This window comes from Lepidochelys kempii, chromosome 4 (assembly GCF_965140265.1).
Source record: "Lepidochelys kempii isolate rLepKem1 chromosome 4, rLepKem1.hap2, whole genome shotgun sequence".
NCBI classification, from domain to species: domain Eukaryota; kingdom Metazoa; phylum Chordata; order Testudines; family Cheloniidae; genus Lepidochelys; species Lepidochelys kempii.
The window spans coordinates 11,672,657-11,695,625 of record NC_133259.1 but is presented as its reverse complement, the minus strand read 5'-3'; the positions used below and the strand labels follow the sequence as shown (position 1 = coordinate 11,695,625).

Here is a 22,969-nt window from a genome sequence, read left to right as displayed (position 1 = left end):
ACTTATCTACTTCCAGTGAAATAAGTACAATCTTTGAGCTGTGTACTCACGTAGTCCCTTTCTTTTACTTTTTAGGTTAATTCTGCACCACCTAGTCAACCATTTCTTATTCAGTATATAGGCTGTTGTATCCTTCTGCTGGTTTTCATGGTAAAAATTCTCCTTTTCACATTTTGTTATTTGTTTCATGATAACTAGGGGAGGAAGACGTGAGAAAGCGTATCGGCTCCCTAAGGCATCTTTATTGCTTCTATAGGATACTTTTAGTGCAGCCTAACAATTACCGTAGAAGTATTTTTGGGAATGCTACAGGTATGCTGCAGATCAGTGAAAAGGCAGCATTGTCAAAGTAAATACAATCCTCAAAGCTTGTACAGTACTTACAGACAGTGTCCCCAAAGGAAAATCTAACTAAATCCAGAAATAGGCCAGAGGGTATTTAAAGACCATGGGAGGAGAAAGTTGATGGCAGATGTCTTTAATTATGAAATACAGGGGAAGAGAAATAAAAATGTGTTACATATAGCACTGAGGTGTGTAAACAGAATGGTAATTTTCTATGTGACACCAAAAAAATCTTGAAGGGAACCCTCTGAAACTGCATGGCAAGAGTTTAATGCTCAGAAAGCGGTGACTGCTCCAATTTTAATTATGATGGAATTATCAGATATTTACGTAATAATTGCATCTATCAAAATGGCATGCATATAACGAGTTTATATCACATTCTATCATCAAATAATTGTAGTGCACAGAAACATAACTGCATAATGATTTGTAAACCATATTTAGAACTGGGTGGAAAGCAGAGATTCTATTTGAATATCTGACCCAGAGGAATAATGAGAACTATCTACTATAATGGCTGAATGAAAATTAATGGAAATTGGGCACTTAATTCCATTCTGAACCTTTGACAATCTTCCCCACAGTAAAAATTATGGTCCAAATCTTTGAGCTGGGCACACAGGCAGAATATGTTCCTGGGCATTCAGAGACCTGCAGCACGTGCAGGGCCGAGGAATAGAATCGATACCAGCTGCTTCACTTTTGCTACAGAGGGGCATGATTTGGCTGCATGTAATTATGTATGCCCTACCACTGTATAATATCTTCCTATAGTTCAGTGCTTAGTGTACATCTGCTGCTTAAATCTGTAGCACTGCCCTGTAGCTTTCCTTGCTAGTTAAGTTTTTGTTTAATAGGTGTTTCATCATGTTTTAATATACGTTCGGTCTATTCTACCTGGAGCATCAATCTAGGGATTTGTAAACCTCCCAGTGACTAACCCAGACATGCTTCATGTACTCAGCCACCTGAGTGATGGATGTATTTTAAACATTTATAAAATAAAAACAGGAAGAACTTTAACTGGGGGTGAATTTCACCCCTGCACAGATGGTCACTACAGAGTCCATTCAAGTCCCACATAAGCCCATTTATGGGGACTTATGTAGCACATAGGCCTTGGGCTGGGGATCTGCACAGAGGTAACATGTAGAGCTCAGCGTCCCCTTAGAATACAAAGCTTTTCCCCTCAACATTTGCATGTCTGACTCTTATGCTTTAAATGATCCACTTCAGAAACAGAAATGCGGTCCCCTGCTCTGCAGTTAAGTCACATGTTTAAGAAGTCACTGGAACTACTCTTGTGTAAATTTAAGCATGTGCATAAGAATTTGCAGGATCAAAGCTTCATTCTTTTATTTTGGAAGTCTCAGTCTCTAAAGAAAAAACTCACTGCATAAGGAAATATCTTTCCCTTAAGATACAGAAGAATTGTAATGCTGCTTCTCTGTACAGTAGCTAAAGCTCTGCTTCCCCCTAGTGTTTAAAGCAGGATTCCTTATTATCAGTGCGAAAGAGTCTGTAATGGGAACTTAGGTCAAAATTTTCAAACTCAATATTTAGGCACCCTCAGAGAGGAGCCTGATTTTCAGAGGCATTGAGCACCTGTAACTCTCTCTGAAGTTAACAGGAGATGAGAGTGCTCAATGGTTTTGAAAATTAGGCCAGACTTGTTGAGGAGGCTAGAAGTGGACTTTGGACACTGGTTACTGAAGATCTCAGCCATGTTTTTCCATATGGTCAGTTTCAGAGTTTAGCTGTTTTTATGTCAATTATGTGCAGGATTAAAAGTTCAGATATCAGGATCCCTTTCAAATGAAAGAAAATTCTGGTCTAAAACACCAGATATATTTTGTAGCATGAGACAATTGAAATACATGGTACCCTTATCATTTTGTAGCACCACAACACTGTATAAGCTAGGTATTCCCAAAATTATTCATCTATTCACAGTACCTATACTGCATCTTGTTTCAAAAGACCATGTACTGTACACAGTAGCCCAGAAAACACAGCTGTTAAATGAAAGCTCTGTTAGAACTTCAAATCTTTTTGTTTTGTTCTTTCAGTTAAGCCTAGAAGAATGAGATCTAGCCCTGGCATCTCTGTCTGCATCTGCCTACCTCTGTAGTATGTGGAAATCCTACACTGAAACAGGACTTCATAGATTGTTGCTCCCATTGCCCGTGCAGTTATTCAGGAAGTTTACTTACCATTACAGGGAGCAAGCTTACAAACCCTCACTGATTCAGGTTTTTCTCCATCACACTGGTCACCAGCACGGCATGTGACCTGCCTGGACTCAGTTCCTTCCCCACAGGTCACAGAACACTACAGAACAGATACAAGGTATTTTACTGTTATGCCTGGCTCCAGCAACATGCAATTATCTTACAGGTATGTCACAAAGGCGACATCGTCTGGAATAGCCTGATATGGGTGACCTTCAGGGTATGTTGTAAATTCCCTTTTTTGATAGGAGTTTTTTCAGAGGTTGACATTTGCCTCGGGGGCAGCCGTTGGGCAGAGCCGTTCCTCCTTTCCTGTAATGTTTAATTTTTACGGTCACATATTCTGAATTTTGCTAGTAGTTTTTGTCTGTTCTGAAAATCCAAGCATTAAAGGCTGGGGTACGGGGCAGCACAAAGCTGTACTGCCAAAGGGAGCAGACCGGGGCCAAATTGTGATTCTCAGAGTGAGTCCATTTGATTTTTTGTTTCCCCCTTGCTCTGGAGAAAATAACTTGCACCAGACTTTTACTTAGCACAGCTTTCTTCCCCATCTGTGCTAGCTACTACGCTAGGGAGGTGGGGGAGAGACATAACTCCCCTGTTCCTTGCACTACTCCCCCTCTTCTGTATGTTGTGGAGGAGTGGGTAAGTAGCAGCCCAACAGAGGTTGCTATATGTATCTGTGGTACTTATTTTGGCCGGCATTACTGTAGGATCTGAACATCTCACAATCTGTAATGTATTTATCCTCACAACACCCCTGTGAGGTAGGGCAGTGCTATTATCCCCACTGTACAGACGAGGAACAGAAGCACAGAGAGGCTAAGTGATTTGCCCAAGGTCAGACAGGAAATCTGTGGCAGAACAGGGACTTGAACCCAGATCTCCCGAGTTCCTAGTTGGCACCCTTACTACCAGGCCTCCTCCTCATACTGAGAGTCTCAATGTAGGAAGTCCACAAAGAGGGTAAAGGGGCATTCCCTTCCCAGGCATTTATTTCCAGCAGAAATGTAACTTCTGTTTGGTACGAATTTTGAAGAGAACAGTAACGCTGTGACCCAAACCCAGAAAAGTCAAAGGTCAAGATTATTGCTTCAGCCGTTAGCTACAGGGCTCGGTTGTTTCTTTATAAACCAAAAACTGGCAAAAAAAACTCCCAGAAAGTCTTGCTGCAGGCAAAAACAACTAAAAACTTCTGCTATCTCAAAAGCGGTGCTGAGAAGTTAGAGAACAATTTTTTTTCATGAAAATTCGTATGAAATTTTTCACCTAGGTTTGCAGGCTTTGATAGCTTGATTCTTTTGTTAATTCCAGGAGGAGTGAGAGCCCTTTTGCTTTTCAGGGTTATGGAGACCTCAAGCCCTGTGGGCTTCCAGGTCACTATTTGTGGTTAATTTAAGACTCTGGAATTCAATAAAGTTGCAGCCAGAGGCCCTTAACCCAAAGGCAGTGCTTACACTGCAGGCAGGTGGGGCCGACAAAGGTACAGCTGTTCATTTACTGCTAAAGAAAGGTCTGCCAGCTCCAAAGATATACGTATATCTGTATATACTGTAGAATACTGCTTTCCCACCTCAGCCCAGGGTCCGGCTTTCCACTGCGCAGGGCATGGCGTTCTGTTACATGGCCTGCGGCTCTCGGGGCGATCCCCACTACAGTACTTGATATGGACCGAGCGGTTTGCGCCGTCGTGAAGAGGTTGAATGCAGCGCACAGTACGGATCTGGTAACCAGAACTCCCACAGGTTTTTGTGCAGTATTCCCATTCATCTGCTATCCAGCTGGGTGGGTTAAAAACAAAAGTGCCATCATACATTAATCTATTTATCTACCACACTGTACAGTAACCAACTAGGGATTGTTTAAATTCTGCTCTGCTTGGCTTACATACAAGTCACACTGCCTCGGGGGCATACATTGGAATACTAAGCATCCCTTATGGAAAAATCCAGTAGAATTTAATAGAGAATCTTTATATAGAATTGTTAAAACCAACCTTTGGAATTCTATAGCAGGAGCATAATTCTCTTCCATCTACTGCTGCTTTCTGTTGGATTTCATTTTAGATTGGTTTCACCCCTGTTAAATTCTATGGCACTTTTCCATCAGAGTTAACACACACCCATTATTGTACTCAGAGAACAGAGCAACAGAGAAATGAGTGCTGCCAAGACTAGTTTCATTTTTTCAAGTGCTCATGAAAGAAATGAAACTGGCAGCCAGGGAGACTGCATGCATCTGTCTATTATGCACAGAGGCTGCAATCCACCCATTGTCAGCCAGCCAGCACAAGATCTCTGTACCATGTAAATCCCACTTTAGCCCCAGGCAGTGCCACAGAGGGGGATTTCATCCAGAATAAAGAAGCTTCCCAAGGCTTTCCCACTAATTTTCCTTAATCTTGACTTCAAGGGAGCACCTCTAAATGGAAGGGGATAGTTTAAACTCTGTGCCTATTCATCCTTTAGCCTCTGTACTGAGTGTGCCCCATTAGTGACAGGTGTCCATTAATAAATGAAATGAGACGACCATCAAATTCTTGGCAGCAAAACTGCCATGAGATGGAAACAACATTCTGTATCCCATCAGCAGTCCCCTAAGCCAGGCCTGGGCAAGCTTCTACCTCCACCATTTTTTCCCAGCCCATAGAATCATAGAAATACAGGACTGGAAGGGACCTTGATAGGTCATCTAGTCCAATTCCCTGCATTGAGGAAGGACTAACTATTGTCTAGATCATCCTGACAGGTGTTTGTCTAACCTGCTCTTAAAAATCTCCAATGGTGGAGATTCCACAACCTCCCTAGGCAATTTATTCCAGTGCTTAACCACTCTGACATTTCGGAAGTTTTTCCTAATGTCTCCTTTGCTGCAATTGATGGCCATTACTTCTTGTCCTGTCATCAGTGGTTACAGAGAATAATTTATCACCCTCCTCTTTATAACAACCTTTTATGTACTTGAAGAGTGTTATCATGTCCCCCTCAGTCTTCTTTTGTCCAGACTGAAAAAAAATTGTGTTTGTTTAATCTTTCCCTGTACGTCATGTTTTTTAGACCTTTAATAATTTTTGTTGCTCTCCTTCAGACTTTCTCCAATTTGTTCACATCTTTCCGAGAGTGTGGTGCTCAGAACTGGACACAATATTCCAGTTGAGTTCTAATCAGTGCTGAGAAGAGTGGAAGAATTACTTTTCATGTCTTCTTTACACATTCCTGCCAATATATCCCAGAAAGATGTTCACTTTTTTTTGCAAGTCTTACATTGTTGACTCGTATATAGGTTTTGTGATCCAGTAAAATCCAGATTCTTTTTTGCAGTACTCCTTCCTAGGCAGTCATTTCCCATTTTGTATTTGTCCAACTGATTATTCCTACTTAAGTGTATTACTTTTACTGAATTTCTTCCTATTTATTTCAGACCATTTCACATTCTAATCCTATCCTCCAAAGCACTTGCAACCCCTCCCAGCTTGATGGTATCTGTAAACTTTATAAGTGTATTCTCTCCTTCAACAACCTGAAATTCAAGAAAATCTCCTGGTTAAGACAGGCTGGTCTCTTACCATATTTCCTATCTATCCTAGATGTTGGGATCATTTGCTCTTGTGCCCTTAATGATATCTTTAAAGAAACTGCCAACTCTTTTTTTCCCTTAGACTTGCGCCCCACAAGATCTTACCTACCAATTTTCTGCGTTTGCTAAAATCTGCCTTCTGGAAGTCCATGGTCTTTATTCTCCACTTTTCCCTCCTACCATTTCTTAGAATCATGAACTACCATTTGAGGCACACATTTCATCTATCCATACTTACAGTGGCTGTGTGCATTCCTGCAGATTGCACATTCTACGAATAGGCTTTGGTTTTTTGCTGGCTTCACAGAAGCTGCGGTGAACCATTTTGTTATCACTTTTCCTGCGGCACCCATATTTCGTGTATTGGAAACCTAGAAAATATTTCAGAAAGTAACTTTGTGTGACAATTAGTAAAAATGTCCTGCCCCTTCTTAAACACTTTTGTTTAATTGCAATGTTTGTGGACTATTTTAGGATTAACCGTCCGAAAGACATTTACATTATATTTAAATACTACTGCTGTTCGTTACTATGTCAAGCACAAAATGGTTTGGGGATATAAAATTCAGAATTATCTGGAGTAACTCTACAGTATATTAGAGAGATAATGATGCTATTAAAATCATGGTATTTTCATAGATTTTAAGGCCAGAAGGAACCATTACAATCAACAAATTCTGACCACCTGGATCACTGAGGCAATAGAATGTTACTCAAGGGAAACCGAGGCGTAGAAAGGACTTACCCACGTTCACCCAGCAGGTGAGTGGCTGAGCTGGGAACAGCCCCCAGGTTTCTTGAGTCTGTCCAGGGATCTATCCACTAGGCCAGGCTGTAGTAATTCAAGTTACTGTGGCATTTATGATACTTCCCATTCGAACTGTCAGGAATACCAGCAGTGCCACAGAACGTTCATACTGCCGTGAAATAAACATCGAGATCTACATTTCTAGAAGTGATGAGCTGATTTTGGGTACCAGTGGTTTTTTGGTGCCCAATTTCACAGGACGGAGTGCAACACTTTCCAAAACCCAGACATTTAAAGTGTTTCAACTTGGGCAACCCAAAAATTGAGGCACCAAATATTTTTAATCACTTTTGAAAATGTAGGCCCCATCTTTTACTCTTTTTCTTCCTCCTAATTTAACATGAATCACGAGAAGCTGCTGCATCTCTGTTTACCTCCAGCACAAGGTTTGGAGCACTGGGACCAGCTCTTCAAAGCCCACTCAAAAGTATCTATTTCGTCCTGAAGAACGTTGTTACTGTTGATAGTGGGTACTGAATCCTCATGAATGATGTATTTGTAAGTCAGGCTAGATCTTGTGTCGTTCTCTTGAGGAATGACCTATAAAAGATCCAATAGAAATGGAGCACATATTTATTCTTTTCCGTGTCAACAAACCAGTTTCTGGACATGTGGGCGGTGCTTAGTAGCTGAAAAACGTATTGATCTTTACCTTCATATTTAGTACAAAAATTAGTATGATCAACACAGAAAAATATGCCTCTAATGAGTCTAAACTGGGAGAGTTTACATAGGACCAAATACTGACCCTTCCTAGCTCTGGATTACTGAACTGGAGCTGTGTAGACTGGCCATGCTGCATGGTCACATTCCTACTCTGCTTGAGGGAGGGGCTGGTCGCAAACACAGTTCTGACTAATATGGGGCCTGATCCAATGGCCCATGATGTCAGCGGGCACTGTACTATGCCTATGGGTAGCTTGTTACTGTTGTATGAATAAATGGGTGCTTATGATGCAGTAGTGTGGACACCGCACACTGCCTCTGAAAGTGAATGTCAGTAAAACTATTCTTAAAACTTGTTTTTCTTACTACTAGTGTGGACAGAGCTTCTGCCCATCGGCTTTCTCAAAAACCATTATACACATGCATGTTTTCCAATAGAGATTACATACTTATCCCACTCTAAGATTTAACATTATTTTTTTTAAATAAAAAGAAGTAGTTTGGCCACACACAAACACGACAACAATAAAAACCAACCCCTTGACATAACCTACCAATACAACAACAGCATCATGCAAAGGCCCATCAGTATGAAGAGTTTCTATGTCATCTTCTATGTTGTATTCCCACTCCACACCAAGATCAATGAAGGACCGTGACTTGGCCTCCTCCCCTTTCCCGTTCAGAATATAATGTCCAGTAGCCTGGTTCTTAATGGCTAAAAGGAAGTGAAAACAGTGGCAATTGTGCTTCCTGTCATGTAATCTGCAGTCACCGGGGTTCACATGAAATGAGACAAGCAGCATTCTATAAAGCCCTTTTCGCTTATTATTTTAAATGTTGCATTTTGCAGCAGGTCTTTGGGAATTGAGGAGTTTTTGCTATTCCTAATCCAAAAATACTCAAGTTCTCCTGTCTCTTCCATTCAGCACTCTTGAACCCATCTCTCTCTAGCATGCCTCCTCCTCCAACCCAAGAGTGGAGGCTTTGCCAAAAACTCATAAATCTGTGCTCAGGGAATGGATGATACTCCTTCCAAGGATCTAAAGCAGATCACCTTTGGCAAGTGCTACATTCCATCAGCTCAGGGACTGGAGCCTATACCCAAAGCTGTAATTCCTACATTAAACCCATACTGCCACTAAACTACAGTCTGGGGATACAGAGATTGACAATGTATATACTGCCAATATCTGTATCTCCTAATGCACATGGATCAGATGAAGTTAGATAGATGTAGATATACATATGAAAGATACATATTTTATTTTACAGAAGCTTAATTCTAGACTCAAGCCAAACCTTTAAAATGGCCAATTCTGTTAGTTTTCATAGAAAGTTTTGGAGGCGACCTAAACAAGTATTTTGGGTATTGAAGGGCATGTTAGCATAACAGTAACATTATACGTCTTTGTATTGCCAAGGTTGTGAAATCCATAGGTTTTGCAGCACAGTGATTAATATTTACTTTCCCTTTCTAGTACTTTTTGAAAGGTTGTTTTCTTTTGTATATTTATATTCTACCCATACATGCTAACTTTACAAACACACGCCATCTGATTCTGGGGATTAGAAAAAGGATGCAACAGATCGAACCACCATTACAAGGTAAGGGAGAACAGAACGCATAATAAAACATCTGATAACAAACAACTAAGATGTTCATGCACTTTGGGAGATATGTTTCTAGTTTCCTAGAGTAAGACGTGAAAGAAATAACCATGATGTGGATGTTATTGTTATCCTGGAAGTGTATAGTTTACAAATCATTAGTTGTTTAGAGTTTAAAAAATAATCAGAGAGAGAAAAAGACAAATCATTTTTCTAAACACACAACAAAACTATGACATAAAATTAGAGAAAAATCTTGTAAATTATCATAACTACAGTAAATAAAATGCAAAAGCCATGCATCATGTATTTATTAGCTCTATGGAGTCTATTTACTATAAAGGCAGAGTAGCTCTGTATTGAAAAGGTACACGGTCAGGTCACATCTGATCCAAAATCTAAGGTTTCTACAAATAAGCTTTCACAAGCCTGAAAACCAGCAGAAATGTTCCCCTACTTTTGCTTTATTCTAATGCAAAATTTGGTTTTTGTTTTTTTAAAACAAAATTTTCCCTACAATGTTTGCAACCTGGACACTGCAGCACTGTGTTAGGACCCAATCCAGAAACCACTGAAGTCAGTGGAAAATTCTACCTTTGGATCAGGTCCCTAGTGCATGAGAAAGGGACAAGTGACTGGACAAAAATGACTTGAAACAAAAGTGAAATTGGTAGTCACTTTCATTGTCCGAGAGAAATGTAAATGTAAACAAACAGCAAAAATATTTACGAGTTAAGAAGATTTCTTAACTTCTTTCCATGTAATGACATAAGGTGTTGCTTACAACCCACTCTACGTAAGAAATTAAAGTGTGCTAAATTATATTAATATAGTAATATCCTATATACTTTTTTAGCCTGACAGTGTCCCTTTAAATTGACTAAAAGAACAGGAGTACTTGTGGCACCTTAGAGACTAACCAATTTACTTGAGTATGAGCTTTCGTGAGCTACAGCTCACTTCATCAGATGCAACTCACGAAAGCTTATGCTCAAATAAATTGGTTAGTCTCTAAGGTGCCACAAGTACTCCTTTTCTTTTTGCAAATACAGACTAACACGGCTGCTACTCTGAAACCTGTTAAATTGACTAATAATGCACGTTCAATTTGATCAATAGCTCCTTGTTAGTGCAAAAAGTGCTAATGAGGATCAGTTTGAGTTTCTAGAAAATTCAGATGAGAAACAAACATAATTACTAAGTTTGTACAGTAGGATTCAGCCTCGTGAATGCAACTGTCAAATCACAAGGAAACCAGCAAAGCCTTTAGCTTGTTATTGTCTTACAATGCAATAAACACAATTAAGTTGACGGTTCTCTCATTTCTCAGGTTCTCCAATGCATGCCCAATTGTTTGACATTAACTTTCATGCACAAGGACCAAACCTGAGGCGAGAAACACTTACCAAGAATGTGAGGAGAAGCCTCGTCTTCTTGGATAAACACATGTCTAGCACCAGGGGGGATATCAAACATCTTAAGGTACCCTTTGGCATGTGTAGTAGTCATTGAAGAAAGCAAAGAAGAAAAACAAAAAGTAATAGCGATGGTTAGTAGGGCACTATATTATTCAGCTTCAGCTTGCAGAAGAGGGTATCCATTAACCTACAAGCAGCTTCAGATAGGTTTGTAATTGATCTGATTCGGCTGTCTTGCACTTTTTTCTCTTTTAGGGAAAAAAAAGAGACACGGTTACAAACCTTAGCCACTTACTTTGTTATGTTGTTTTAAGACCATAACAATTAACAAATTCAGGCAAAAATGTATGTTTCCTATGTTTCTCAGAATTAAAACAGGCCTTTCTGATTGCTTTTCTTTGTCACCTTTCAGCCTTATGACTCAATGGTGTTCAGGTCTCTTGTATTTGCTTAACTCTGTGAAACTCTAAAGGGTTGGTCAACCTGGCAAGGCAAAGTGCACCAGAGAGGTGCAATGTGTAAAGCACTCTAAAGTGTTGTGCTCAAAATCCCCCTGGCAGAGCCGCTAGCACACTCTAAAAGGTGCCTTAGTTCACGTTAACGTAGCCCTGTTTCAAACGGGACTGCATCTCAAGATGAGAACTGAAAATGTGTAAAATTAAAGCACGTTAATCCCAGTGTAGAGACACTCATACAGAAGTAAAGTGGTCTTCAGCCAATTTAAAAATCACACCTTAAGTTAAACTGGTGCCACTCCTCCCTTATTGGGATGCTACCTGATATTTAGAGTTAAAATTCTTTCCAAAATGATCATTGATGCTCTAAGATATAATTCCTAATTAAATCTAACCCCAAGTGAATTGTTTAGGACAGTGTTTCAGCAGGAAGAGTAATATTCTCAGCTTTCCACCAAGGGGGAAAAAACCAGTAAGAGTTATGGACATTTTTCTCCACCCATGATCAAGAAATTATGTTGCACCAGGGTTCAAATGAGAACACGTTTTATAAGAACTGAATGTGAACAAATTTTATCATGTTTAAAAATGTCAGGCATCAATGTTTTAATACATAGTATTTTTGTATTTCTTTGCCTACAATTTGACTGAGAGTTTGAACAACTTTAAATGGTACACTTGTCTTCATGTATGTACATTTAACCAAGAAAATCTTCTTAGTGTTAACATACAGCATATCCCTAAAACGTATCCATGTTTATAAAATATGCCATATAAGTAAATATATCTCTTGCTCACTCTGATATGCTGTGTTTCCAAATAAAGTATATCAATTCCAGTCCTACTACAGAATCATTGTAAACAGATGGGGAAAGAGTTGAGTTCCTAATTGCACTGAGCAAATAAAAGCTTAACTAATTCAAGTGTAACAATCAGGACTTTTGGTCCAAAGTTCCACCTGTACTCTTGATTCATGTATCTGTAGCATACCACAGATACATGGAAAACTGGTGAAGAAAACGAAGAGCTATGAATATATAAATTAACACTATAGGCTGATGGATGACAGGGTTATACTAATATGCACAAGCAGAATATACTAATCCTTTTACTTATCAGTGATCAAGCATATGAAACATAAAGCTTTTGCCTGTTCTTGCAATATGTGTAAGTGACTAGCTGGAAGTGAGAACTGTAGCAAGAATATTGCAGTTGTCGTTGATGCCCATCTTTCTGCAACCAGGCGAAACTTACCCAGAATATTTTTAGACTCCCTTGTTTCAGAGAGGGAAATATTGCGAGCTCCTTTGGGCAAAGTGAATGCTCCTCTTGTCTTCCCTTAAATAGAATGTCTTTAATTAGTGTTCTGGGAACTGAGTCTTGCTGTTTCATTGACTATAATGTCAGCCAGGTGCATTTTACAAATGCAGAATATAAATTACATGGTTACAGTATGTGCTGAAGTTCAAAATGCATTTAAAATATTGTTAGAAATATCCAGCAAATTTTAATAGTCAATGAAAGTGAGCCTAAGTATGAATGAAAAATCAGGTAGGTGATTTTAAGTTGGATACTTGCAGATTTCATTTTCCAGCAACTTGAATTCTCTTTGGCACCTCTTGCTTAAATGTTTCCCTGTTGGAAGAGTTTGATTAGTCTTTTAATAACTATATTGCCAGTTATTGTAAAGCACTAGATGTTACGCTAGCATTGAAACATCAGTTTGGGGTTGAATAATTGGCTGCCTTTTCCAAACAGCCACTTAACAACATTGATCACCCACAAGACATTTGCGTTTCAGACATCTGGAAGACTGTTTATGCTTTCTCACACAATCATACCCATGCCACAGAAAAATAAGTTTTTAAATGAAAAAATTGGGACAATTTTGACCATCTCTATTTCTGATTATTAAGAACTTAACTGTGCCAGAAATCATGAACTACTACTGATTCCAGAAATACAGAGGTTTACTTATATGGCTCCAATGTGCTGTCTTCCATCCCATTCCAATGCGTGTGTGTATTCATACAGTGTATGTATATTCCCTATGTCAATACCTTACACGTAGATTGATTTCCCCACATAATCTGTCCTGTCTTGGTTCATCCCAGCCCGCAAAAGAGGTGGAGAAAACAATCACATTTTTAAATAGCTTGTGTTTTGTAAGGAGTTTACAAAGCACGTCATTTGTTTAAAAAAAATAGTGTCTTGTCTCTCCATTGGTCTGGAGAACAGGTCGAATATTCCAAATAGATGGTGATAATTTATAAAATATTCACCAGTGGAATCCTTGCCCCATTTTATTGCCACATACACTACCTTATTTTCATCTAATTTTAATTGGGCTGTCTAGCTATTGACCAAATTCTGCAATCACCGATGCTGGTGCAAATCTGGCACAGTTTCACCGGCATCACTTAACAACATTTGAAATTGCATAGCTGTAGACACAGGTACACTACTCCTACCCCTCCTTCAGCTTCCTCCCTGCTCCTTCCCAAACCCCTCTGTGCTGCAGAACAGCCAACTGTGCTCCATGGCATGCTTAGGATACAGATCCCCGTGAGGCCTCCCTCTGCTCTCTCTGACCCGGAGGGGATGGGCAGGGTTTGCCACTAAAAGAAGAGGTCTTACCTCATTTTACTAAAATAAAAACAGTTCAAAAAACCTTAAGATGGTAAACAACGCACTGCATAATATACAGGAATAAAACTAATATTCCCTTCATTTCCTCATTACTCAGAGAACGCATCCTCTTTTAATCTTTAATTTGGTAACTTTATGGTTGGAGCTTACAATTTCACTCCCATTTTTAACACCTGGTTACAAAAAGAACTGAACCACTTGGAACTGACTTGATGCATCTATGTACAGCTGAACATTTGGTAATACTGTCTCATGTGTGCAGCAGTCATTATCATTTGCAATCATTATGCTATGAAACATCCCAGTAAAGTGACGGTCTCATTTAAATGAACTGAGACACTTCTGCACTTAGGTAAGTACAGCTCCCAGTGATTTTGGTATCAGGCATGAGTATTGGAGGACTGAATTTGGCCCATTTTATTAAGGGGAGTGCATGTCAACCTTGACATCTTTTCTGTTCAACTAATTGATCATTACCATACACACATTCCACTTCATCTCAAACCGCTACCAAAAAAATTACAGAAAACATGAAGGTGCCCCTGAAAAGTACTTGCACATTCAATTCAGAATTACTTCAGTTCCCACACAAAAATGGGTATGGGAATTTTGGTTGTGTTCATTTTTTCGCCCCTTGGCCAAGGCATTTCAATTTGGGAGTTTTCTACACAAAACCAACTTGACACCAAACACACACGTATTGACAGACCTCTGGATTTGTACACATGCCTTTTGCCACTCAATTTAAATTTCATTAGAGAAGCTTGTGAAAAAATATAAGCTCGCCCTGCTTTTTTTTTAATAGTTACCTTTAGAGAGGTTAGAGGGAAGTGTGTGTGATGAGGGAAACAGGTGCAAAAGTCACACTGAATAAAATAAATATTAATCATTAAATGGTGTTTTTCACCCCCTGAATAAATGTTCAGACTTAACATGCTAAAATACCTGTCACACTAAGGCCCCAATCCTCTATTACTGAAATCAATTGGGCCTGTTTCTCATATATACTAAGACCTCTGAGAGAGTAAAGAGGTGCTAAAGCAAGGATGATTATACCTATACCCCCTTTATGCTGCCAGAGTAGCGTAAAGGGGTGTTTAGTGTAACTGAGAAGCAGGCCCAACTGGTGGCAATGGGGCAGGATCTGTCCCTAAATCTGCTAACCAGAAATGGAAAATAATAGGGTTAGGGTCTTGATCTTTTTTCCAGGTTTCTCTATTAGCCTTACAGGTTATTTTTGTTTAGCAACGATCACATTTTTACCACTGATTAGAGCCATCTTATGACTGACTGAAAAACTAAATATGCCCTACATAGGGATATTAGATATTCTAGTTTAGCCAGGTTGTCTTAACAGGGCCTTCAAACAACAAAAACAATTCATATTTAATGTTTTTAAAACATGTGCATTTTGCTGTCAAAGAACGTCCTATTTTTGTATACAGTCTTGCAACTTTGTTTAAGCAGGCGAGGATACGTTTTTCTAACCAGTCGATATTAATGAACACTAATGACAACATGGAATATATCTGGGTGCATGAAAGTGCTCAGCCTACCGGGTTTTTTGGGAGTTCGGGTAAAGGTCCCTTTGACCGTTCGGCAATGAGAATTATCTCCACCGCAGACCCCACATTTATCTTCAACTTTGTTGGAACCGATTTCCTTGTCACAGCCCACTTTCTGGAGAGAGGAGAGGAAGAGGAGCATTGGGTTTTTTATTTTCCCCATTATAAATATCACTGTGGAAAGGAAAGTTCACCCAACAACTGATGTAATCAAATATAAAAATACTTGAAAGACTGAGATTGAATAACACAGTGAAAGCTATGAACGGATTCCTGTATTAAACCCACTACTAAAATGGATTATAAAAAAAGGAACAGGCAACAGAGAAATTCAGGCAGAATTTCTTTTCACTTAGAATCATAGAAACATAGGGCTGGAAGGAACCTCAAGAGGTCATCAAGTCTAGCCCCTACACTGTGGTGGGACCAAGTAAACCTTGACAGGTGTTTGTCCAACATGCTCTTGAAAACCTTCAATGATGGGATTCCACAATCTCCCTTGGAAGCCCATCCCAGAGCTTAACTGCCCTGAGAGTTAGAAAGTTTTTCCTAATATCTAACCTAAATCTCCCTTGCTGCAGATCAAGCCCATTACTTCTTGTCCTACCTTCAGTGGACATGGAGACCAATTAATCACCGTCCTCTTCATAAGAGCCCTTAACATATTTGAAGAGGACGGTGATCAATTAAGCTGTTATTACACACAAAAATGAATCAAAAAAGCAGTAGAAGCAACTGGCTTAAAAAGAATTATTTAGACAATCAGAGTATTTGTAAGAAATAAACCTGTAGTATAACTATGATTTTAATTAAAACTGGGGGCTCCTGGAAAATATGATTTGGTGAACATTTCATGTTCATAAAATCCATATCATATGCTGTTTGTTGAATAGTACGGTATTTGACCAGCTCTAATTATGATTATCCAATAACGCTGTACAATCAACAAAACAATCATAAGTAAATTTCACTCACCACACACTCTCCCCGCACACAAATGCTGTATGGATCTTTATAAGAACAGCGAGTCCCGTCATGTGCCAGCTGTTTCATATAAGCAACATCTCCAGTTTCTTTGGACTGGCAGTATAAGTGGCATCTTTTGTTGGCTGAATAACAGGGAAATAGTGTTAACTGTGTGTATTTCAACAACCCAAACATGCTTTAGAAAACAAACAACCAAACCCCACAAAGTTTTAAATCAGTAACAACAGGAATGCTGTATGGGGTAAATAAAAAGGAGCCTTAGACAGCTGTGAAACCTTGTGCCTGAATTCAGATGCTTGGTGCTCAATTCTCCGCATGAGGTACACTAATTATTATTATTAGCTTTCATATGTGTAATGTTTCTAGTCCTTTGAGAGGCTAAGCACCCTCAGTTCTCATGGAAATCAACTCCCTTGGACAGGATTGCACAGGACTAGGCCTGAAACTATTCCAAAAGCAGCTATCCGCTCTGATCCCAACTGAAAGGCAGGGTCAGTATAAGATATTGCTGAGTGGCAGAATAATCTAGGCCAGGAGTTTCAAAAGAGCCTATGGGAATTAGGCACCTAACTCCCTTAAGTTCCTTTGAAACCCCCCAGCTCTAACCATATTTCTAGATGTCATCTAATTTCATATTCAAAATACTATAAAACTGTATTCTACAAGATAAAACATAGAGAACAAATTGCTGGCAGCAACCCAGAGAGTTCTGTGGTACCTTTTGCTGGTCTGACAATCCAATTTTTATATTTGCATCTGCCATTGTTCACTATAATTAACCGAAAGGGGAAAGGTTAACTGGTGTTAATAATAGACAAGGTCTGCTAGGCTCTGGTTGGGGAGTATAGAAAAGTGGAAAAAATACTGAAGAGATTTTAAAGCAATGCCATTAGGACAGCACATTTGTTAATTTTAGCTAATGTGGACGAGAGCACCAGCAATGATTAGACAACGGGCATGGCTACACTTGCAGATGTAGAGTGCTGTGAGTTAAACCAGCCTTCGTGGAGCGCAGTAGGGAAAGTGCTGCAGTCTGTCCACACTGACAGCTACAAGCGCACTGGCGTGGCCACATTAGCGGCTCTTGCAACAGCCACAGAGAGCGGTGCATTGTGGTAGCTATCCCAGCATGCAAGTGGCTGCAGTGTGCTTTTCAAATGGGGGTGGGGTGGAGTGTGACAGGGAGTGTGTTGTGTGTATGTGGGGGGAGAGAGAGTGGGCTTATGGGGGGCCTGAGAGCATGTCAGCATGCTGTCTTGTAAGTTCAGACAGCAGCAGACCTCTCCTCCCCCTGCCCCCCCCCAGCATTCCAAAGTAATGATTGCTTTGTCTCAGAGCAGATAAGCAGCCGGCTGTCAGAAACAGAGCTTTCAAATGGCATGTCTGCATTCCTCCAGTGATTCCAAAACAATGAGAAGAGTGGCCACTTGACTTAAGGGGATTATGGGATGTTTCCAGAGGCTGATCAGAGCGCAGTAATGCAACACCTTGTTCACGCTGACGCCCGGGCGTTTCAGCCACTGTGCAACAAGTGTTAATCTTCTCGCCGAGGTGGAGTAAAAGGAGCGCTCAAGCCGTGGAGTCAGAGCGCTCTACGTGCCTTGCCAGTGTGGACAGGGAGTGAGCTAGGGTGCCCGGGGCTGCTTTAATGTGCTCTAACTTGCAAGTGTAGCCAAGCCCCACCTGTCACTCTCATGTAGATATGAGGGAGGGATGCACATCAGTGCTAGGAAGAGCCTTCGAGCATCTGAGCAGAACCTTGTCACACCCTAACCCTAACAGGGCTTGTGCTGAGTGCCCTCAATTCCCACTGGCTCCCACAGCAGGAGCTCAGAGCCCTCAGCACTGTGCAGAATCAAATCCACACCAACGGGAAAGCTGTGAGTAGGCTGGGCTTGGGGGGTTACAGCAGTGTCTCTGTGGTTACACCCACTATCACTTCATTCTGGACCATCATTTCTCCTCTTTTTATTCTCACCTACTTACATTTTAATACTTATTATTTCTGGAAGTGGCAGCGGCCCGACACCACCTTCAGATCCCGATGTGCTGTACAGCAGAGTGAGATCCCTGCAGGCGATGAGGTTTAAACACAAAAGTGTAACTGCACTTACAATCAGGGTGCTCATAGGGCAGCCAGTGGTGTTTGCTCGTCTGATACTCGAAATGGGCATTACGCTGCTGACACTGCTGTGCTCGGAAGTCCTCAAAGTGCTTTGGACATTCTTCTGTATTGCAAAGCTGATACTCAAAATTGACACTGGCGCAATCTTGACCACCATTGACGGGCCTAAGGGGGGAAAAGGTTTAAAAGGCTTTTAAAACCCTTGAACATCAGGAGTGGAGTGAAAAACAGCTACAGCAAGAGCAGAGGAGCGTCCCACAGCAAAGCATTCATCTTACTTTTCAGGGCCAAATTTTCAAAGGCCGGTGGAATGGGTGAGCTTGTAAAAACACCGGGAGAACAAGTAAATTGCAAAGCTACGCGTTCGCACTTGCAAAGTGACATGTGCGTGTGCTGGTCAGGTAACTAAACGTGCAGCAAGCCCATGCCCAAGCGGGAACTTTTTCAGATGCAATGGTGTGTGCGCATTTATAATCAGATAACGTAACTGAAACACAGAGAAAATTCTTGCATTAGTTGTCATCTAACAATAGGTCTTGCAGGCTGTAGATGCCACACTCCACCTTCTCTCCACTCTTTTACATTTCCTAATATCATGTAGATGTTTTTGTCAGTGATTTGTTTCTGGAAATTCTAGAATTCTCCAAAGATGATCCCATCCTCCCAATCCTCTGCAAAGAGACTGGTTGCGGGGGGGTTAGAGTCAATGGAATAAAAAGTCAGTCCAGTTCTTTGGACGGGGTACGTTGTAACTTTATAGCCCCTCTATGGTGCCCATACAAATAACTGGAATAGCCCCTCTATACAAAGGTTGCAGCACTGGCTCCAGGTAATCTCAGACCCAATGGCCACAACCCTGTGACTCCCTATGCCCTCCCCACAATGCTCAACTCACCCACTGTCTTGTGTGCAGAACTGGCATGGAGCCCAGCTCCACTGAGTTCAGGTGTGTGGCGTCCCTGTGTGCCCTATCTGCAGGTATCCACCAGCCCATGTACAGTAAAACCACTGCACTCCTGCTGCACTGCAGAACTGTGGCAGTCCCTTTGCCCAGGTATGAATGTCATTCACACTGCATCCTACACCTATAAAAACTCCAGACCAATGGGAAATGCCAGTTCAGGAGAGTCTTCCAGACTTACATTGGATTGTTGCACTGGCGTGTTCTGAAGCGAACGCCGGTACCACAGGTCCGTGAGCAGGAGCCAAACTTTGTCCAGGATCCCCAGTTGCCATCCTGTTTCAGCTGGTTAGCATTCTTCCACATACAGTGACCTTTATAGCACCACTGAGGAGACCCGGGCGAGAAATAAACAAGTGGAATTACAGCAACCTTACGAACAATGCTCAGGGCTGGATTTTCCTGTAACAATCACCCATTGTAAGGGGCAGCTTGTAGGTGCACTGCCCTAGGCACAGACTAGGCCTCAGACTCGCCGCTCTCCGATGGAGGAAGAGCCTTAAGGAGGAGGGGAGTAGCAGACCTGTGGAGGCTGCTCACCCTTTGTGCTGTGACGCGCAATACAGGTAGGCAGAGCGGGGCAGCGTGCATGCGCTGTACACCTGCTTCCTCCCTGGCTCCAGCACGTAGAGCTGGATACAATCCAGCCCTTAGTTAGCCTGACCAGACTCTTTGGTTGTTTCTTTTTGGCCTCCATTCAGCACCAGCATTTTAATTTTTTTGTTTTGTTTTGCAAGATACAACGCCAAAGAGCAGCGTAGGACCTTTTGCTCATACTGTACTGTTTCTAATGTCCATTTACACTGAGATAGAGGGTTAGTCATCCGACAGTGCACTTTTTGCTGCTGGCTATGGCATAAGCAGCTTCTCTGTATCTCAAAGTACACAGAATTTGCTAAACAAACATTTCTAGGCATGTAAGCTGCTAATTAAAAATGAGAGTTAAAAATCAGGGACCCACCACTGGAGATATTAAAAGAAAAACAGTTAATCCAGGCACATTAGTACTCCGTTAGCCACAGGATGTCTGGACCGCAAGCACCACCGTTTAAGAGTAACTACTTCAATCCCAGAGTAAGGGCAAAGTCTGCTACAGTGGCTTCCCACTGCTACTTTCTGGGCAGTTTTCAGATGAAACAAGACTCCAAAAATGTAATGCAAAGCCCACAAGAAGACACTGATGCAAGGTTAGCTCTAAAGTTGGGCTTCGATCTTCTGGCTTCCAACACCATTTCATAAAGCACACCACAATCTGAATTGCTCCTAAGATGAGCCCTGAACAGTGCACATTGTATAGTTCCTCCTTCTTCATGACCTTGGCCTCATTCCTCCCACTGAAGTCAGGGAACTTCTGGGATGAAGCCCCCACACGAGATCTATCCTGACAGTTTAAAATAAATAGATACTGAAAACATAATATACTCACTTTCCCAGGGGCACATTCTGTGCCATCGAGTGGAGGCCCTTTCTTAGTCTTACAGAAGTATGGATTGTCTGGATGGCTACACCACAACTGCTTACATGGGTCAAAGGTTCGAAACTGAAATGTATTAACAAGACCAAGACATTTATTCAATGAGATTAACGATCACGTTACTGATATTGTTCATAGCAGCAATCAGGGCATTAACTATCATCACATTTCATTAATGTTAAACACTGGTTAACACTAAGTTGACTACAATACTACCATGATTTAAACACACCACACTGATGTTCCTCCATGAGAATTACTATCAATTTTGGTAAAACTAGACATTATAGGCTCCTACATTTTCATGAACCCCCCAGAGTGGTCCTAAATGAGTCTGGATACACATTTTACTGGCACTTCAGGCTGTTTCAATTCACTCCGCCTCCCGCAGCCCTCAAAAAAAAAATTATGGCTACTGAAAAGGGTCAAAAGCAACTAGATAAAATGATTTTAATCCTTAGAACAACCACTCTGGACATACCGCTGTGCACATTTTGTAGCCAACACCAAAATCAAAGCGGCATTGTTCATCCATGGAATAATTGATTCCTGGCAGTTCAGGAAGTTTGGGCCAATCGTGTTCAAAGGGGTCATCAAGGAGACAGTCATAGGAGCTGTGGGAAGAGAAACACAGAAAGCCCATGAGAATACTCAGTGATATTTTCCAACCCACATAGTTATTACTGCTTGTTCTCATCCATTAGAATGTGTGTTCACTACAACACAGGACTCTAACTGAACAGGGGATAATAATATTGTGATGGTTCTTGGGGTACCCAGGACTGGGAGTTTCCTTGTTATCCCATTTTCAGCATGAGGGAGTCTTGCTTGGGCCTGGCTGGGAGTTAGCTCCCTAACACTACCTGCCTTTCAAGCGCTCTCCCCTGGGCTATGTCTTTGCCTTGCAGGTTAACAAGAGTTGCATCCCAGTCCTCAAGTCCCTTTGAATCATTCCCCTGTGATATCCAGCCCCTGACACCAACTACTCACAGAAATCCCAAATCCTTTGCCCTGAAGGGAGCAACGTATCCCAGTTTGCCATAAACCACTGCTTCTGTAAACCACACAGCACTTGTGAGCACTTACAATAAAACAAAAGTAGGTTTATTTAAGAAAGACTAAAGGTTTAATTAGAAATCAGAGAAAGTGGTGGAAACAAATGGTTACAACAGAAAACAAAATCATAAAATGCAAACCTAGGTCTACACTAATAATTACCTTTCCTACCTCACAAAGAAGGTTTTCCTCCAAGAAATGCAGAAATGGTTGGTTCCCCAAGAACCAGGATTCAAACATTCATGAAAACATCCCTGCTCCAGAATGGGTTTCCTCAGTGAATGGATACAGAGAGCTTTGCCCATCTCTGTATTATACTAAAAGCAGCCTTTAGTTTCTGTTCACAGGCAGGACCACCCCTGTCTTGTTGTGAAGTTCCTTTTCTTTATCTCCAAGGGGTTCTGATTGTTTGAAGTGGCCTCCGATGGCTTCTCATCAAAAATCCTAGTATTGTGCAAGGGGAAACAATTGTGCCTTGCACTGCATCACCAGCTAAACAGGCTGGGGTGACAACTCTCTCCTGCCTGAATGGGCCATCACCATGACACATTATCCCCTGGTGACTAATTTTTTACTCCCAAGTCCATAAAGCATCCTGTCAGTGTAAATACATGGTTCCTTAAATATTACCCATAACTACATCTCACAGTTATGAATCTTGACAAGTTACAAGCTTTCTGTAAATACCTTACACGGTACTCTTTATAGATAAATATCTGTAAGATATATTTGGTTTAGTGAGTTTGTCATGTCTCAGGTGAGATGAGTTTGCAGAGAACAGAGCCAATGGACCAGTTTGCGAAGCCCTGAATTAGTTCCCTCTCAGGCAACACTCCCATTTAGATCAGTGAGTCAGGACTGAATGGGAATTGTGTGAGGTCTCAGGTATGCAACAGTAAGAGGATAAGGAAAAATGTCAAAATGGCACTAAAAATCACTCTCCATCCTGCTGTGCTTTTATATATATTCATATATGTACAAATTTAAAGATTTTCCTCTTTCTCTAGCCATTTTGCAATTCCCCTTTTCTGCTTTCAGG

At 41.0% G+C, this 22,969-nt stretch overlaps 1 protein-coding gene across 1 annotated transcript in view; it reads right to left on the bottom strand.

Moving 5' to 3' along the window:
* Positions 1 to 22,969, bottom strand: part of ADAMTS3 (ADAM metallopeptidase with thrombospondin type 1 motif 3) — a 187,200-nt gene that overhangs the window by 5,570 nt on the left and 158,661 nt on the right. The window contains 12 exon segments of the mRNA XM_073340380.1: positions 2,562 to 2,679; positions 4,153 to 4,360; positions 6,394 to 6,526; positions 7,338 to 7,503; positions 8,184 to 8,347; positions 10,647 to 10,727; positions 15,319 to 15,442; positions 16,303 to 16,436; positions 18,429 to 18,604; positions 19,582 to 19,727; positions 20,827 to 20,940; positions 21,356 to 21,488. Of these exon segments, the coding sequence (XP_073196481.1) occupies positions 2,562 to 2,679; positions 4,153 to 4,360; positions 6,394 to 6,526; positions 7,338 to 7,503; positions 8,184 to 8,347; positions 10,647 to 10,727; positions 15,319 to 15,442; positions 16,303 to 16,436; positions 18,429 to 18,604; positions 19,582 to 19,727; positions 20,827 to 20,940; positions 21,356 to 21,488 (1,697 nt within the window).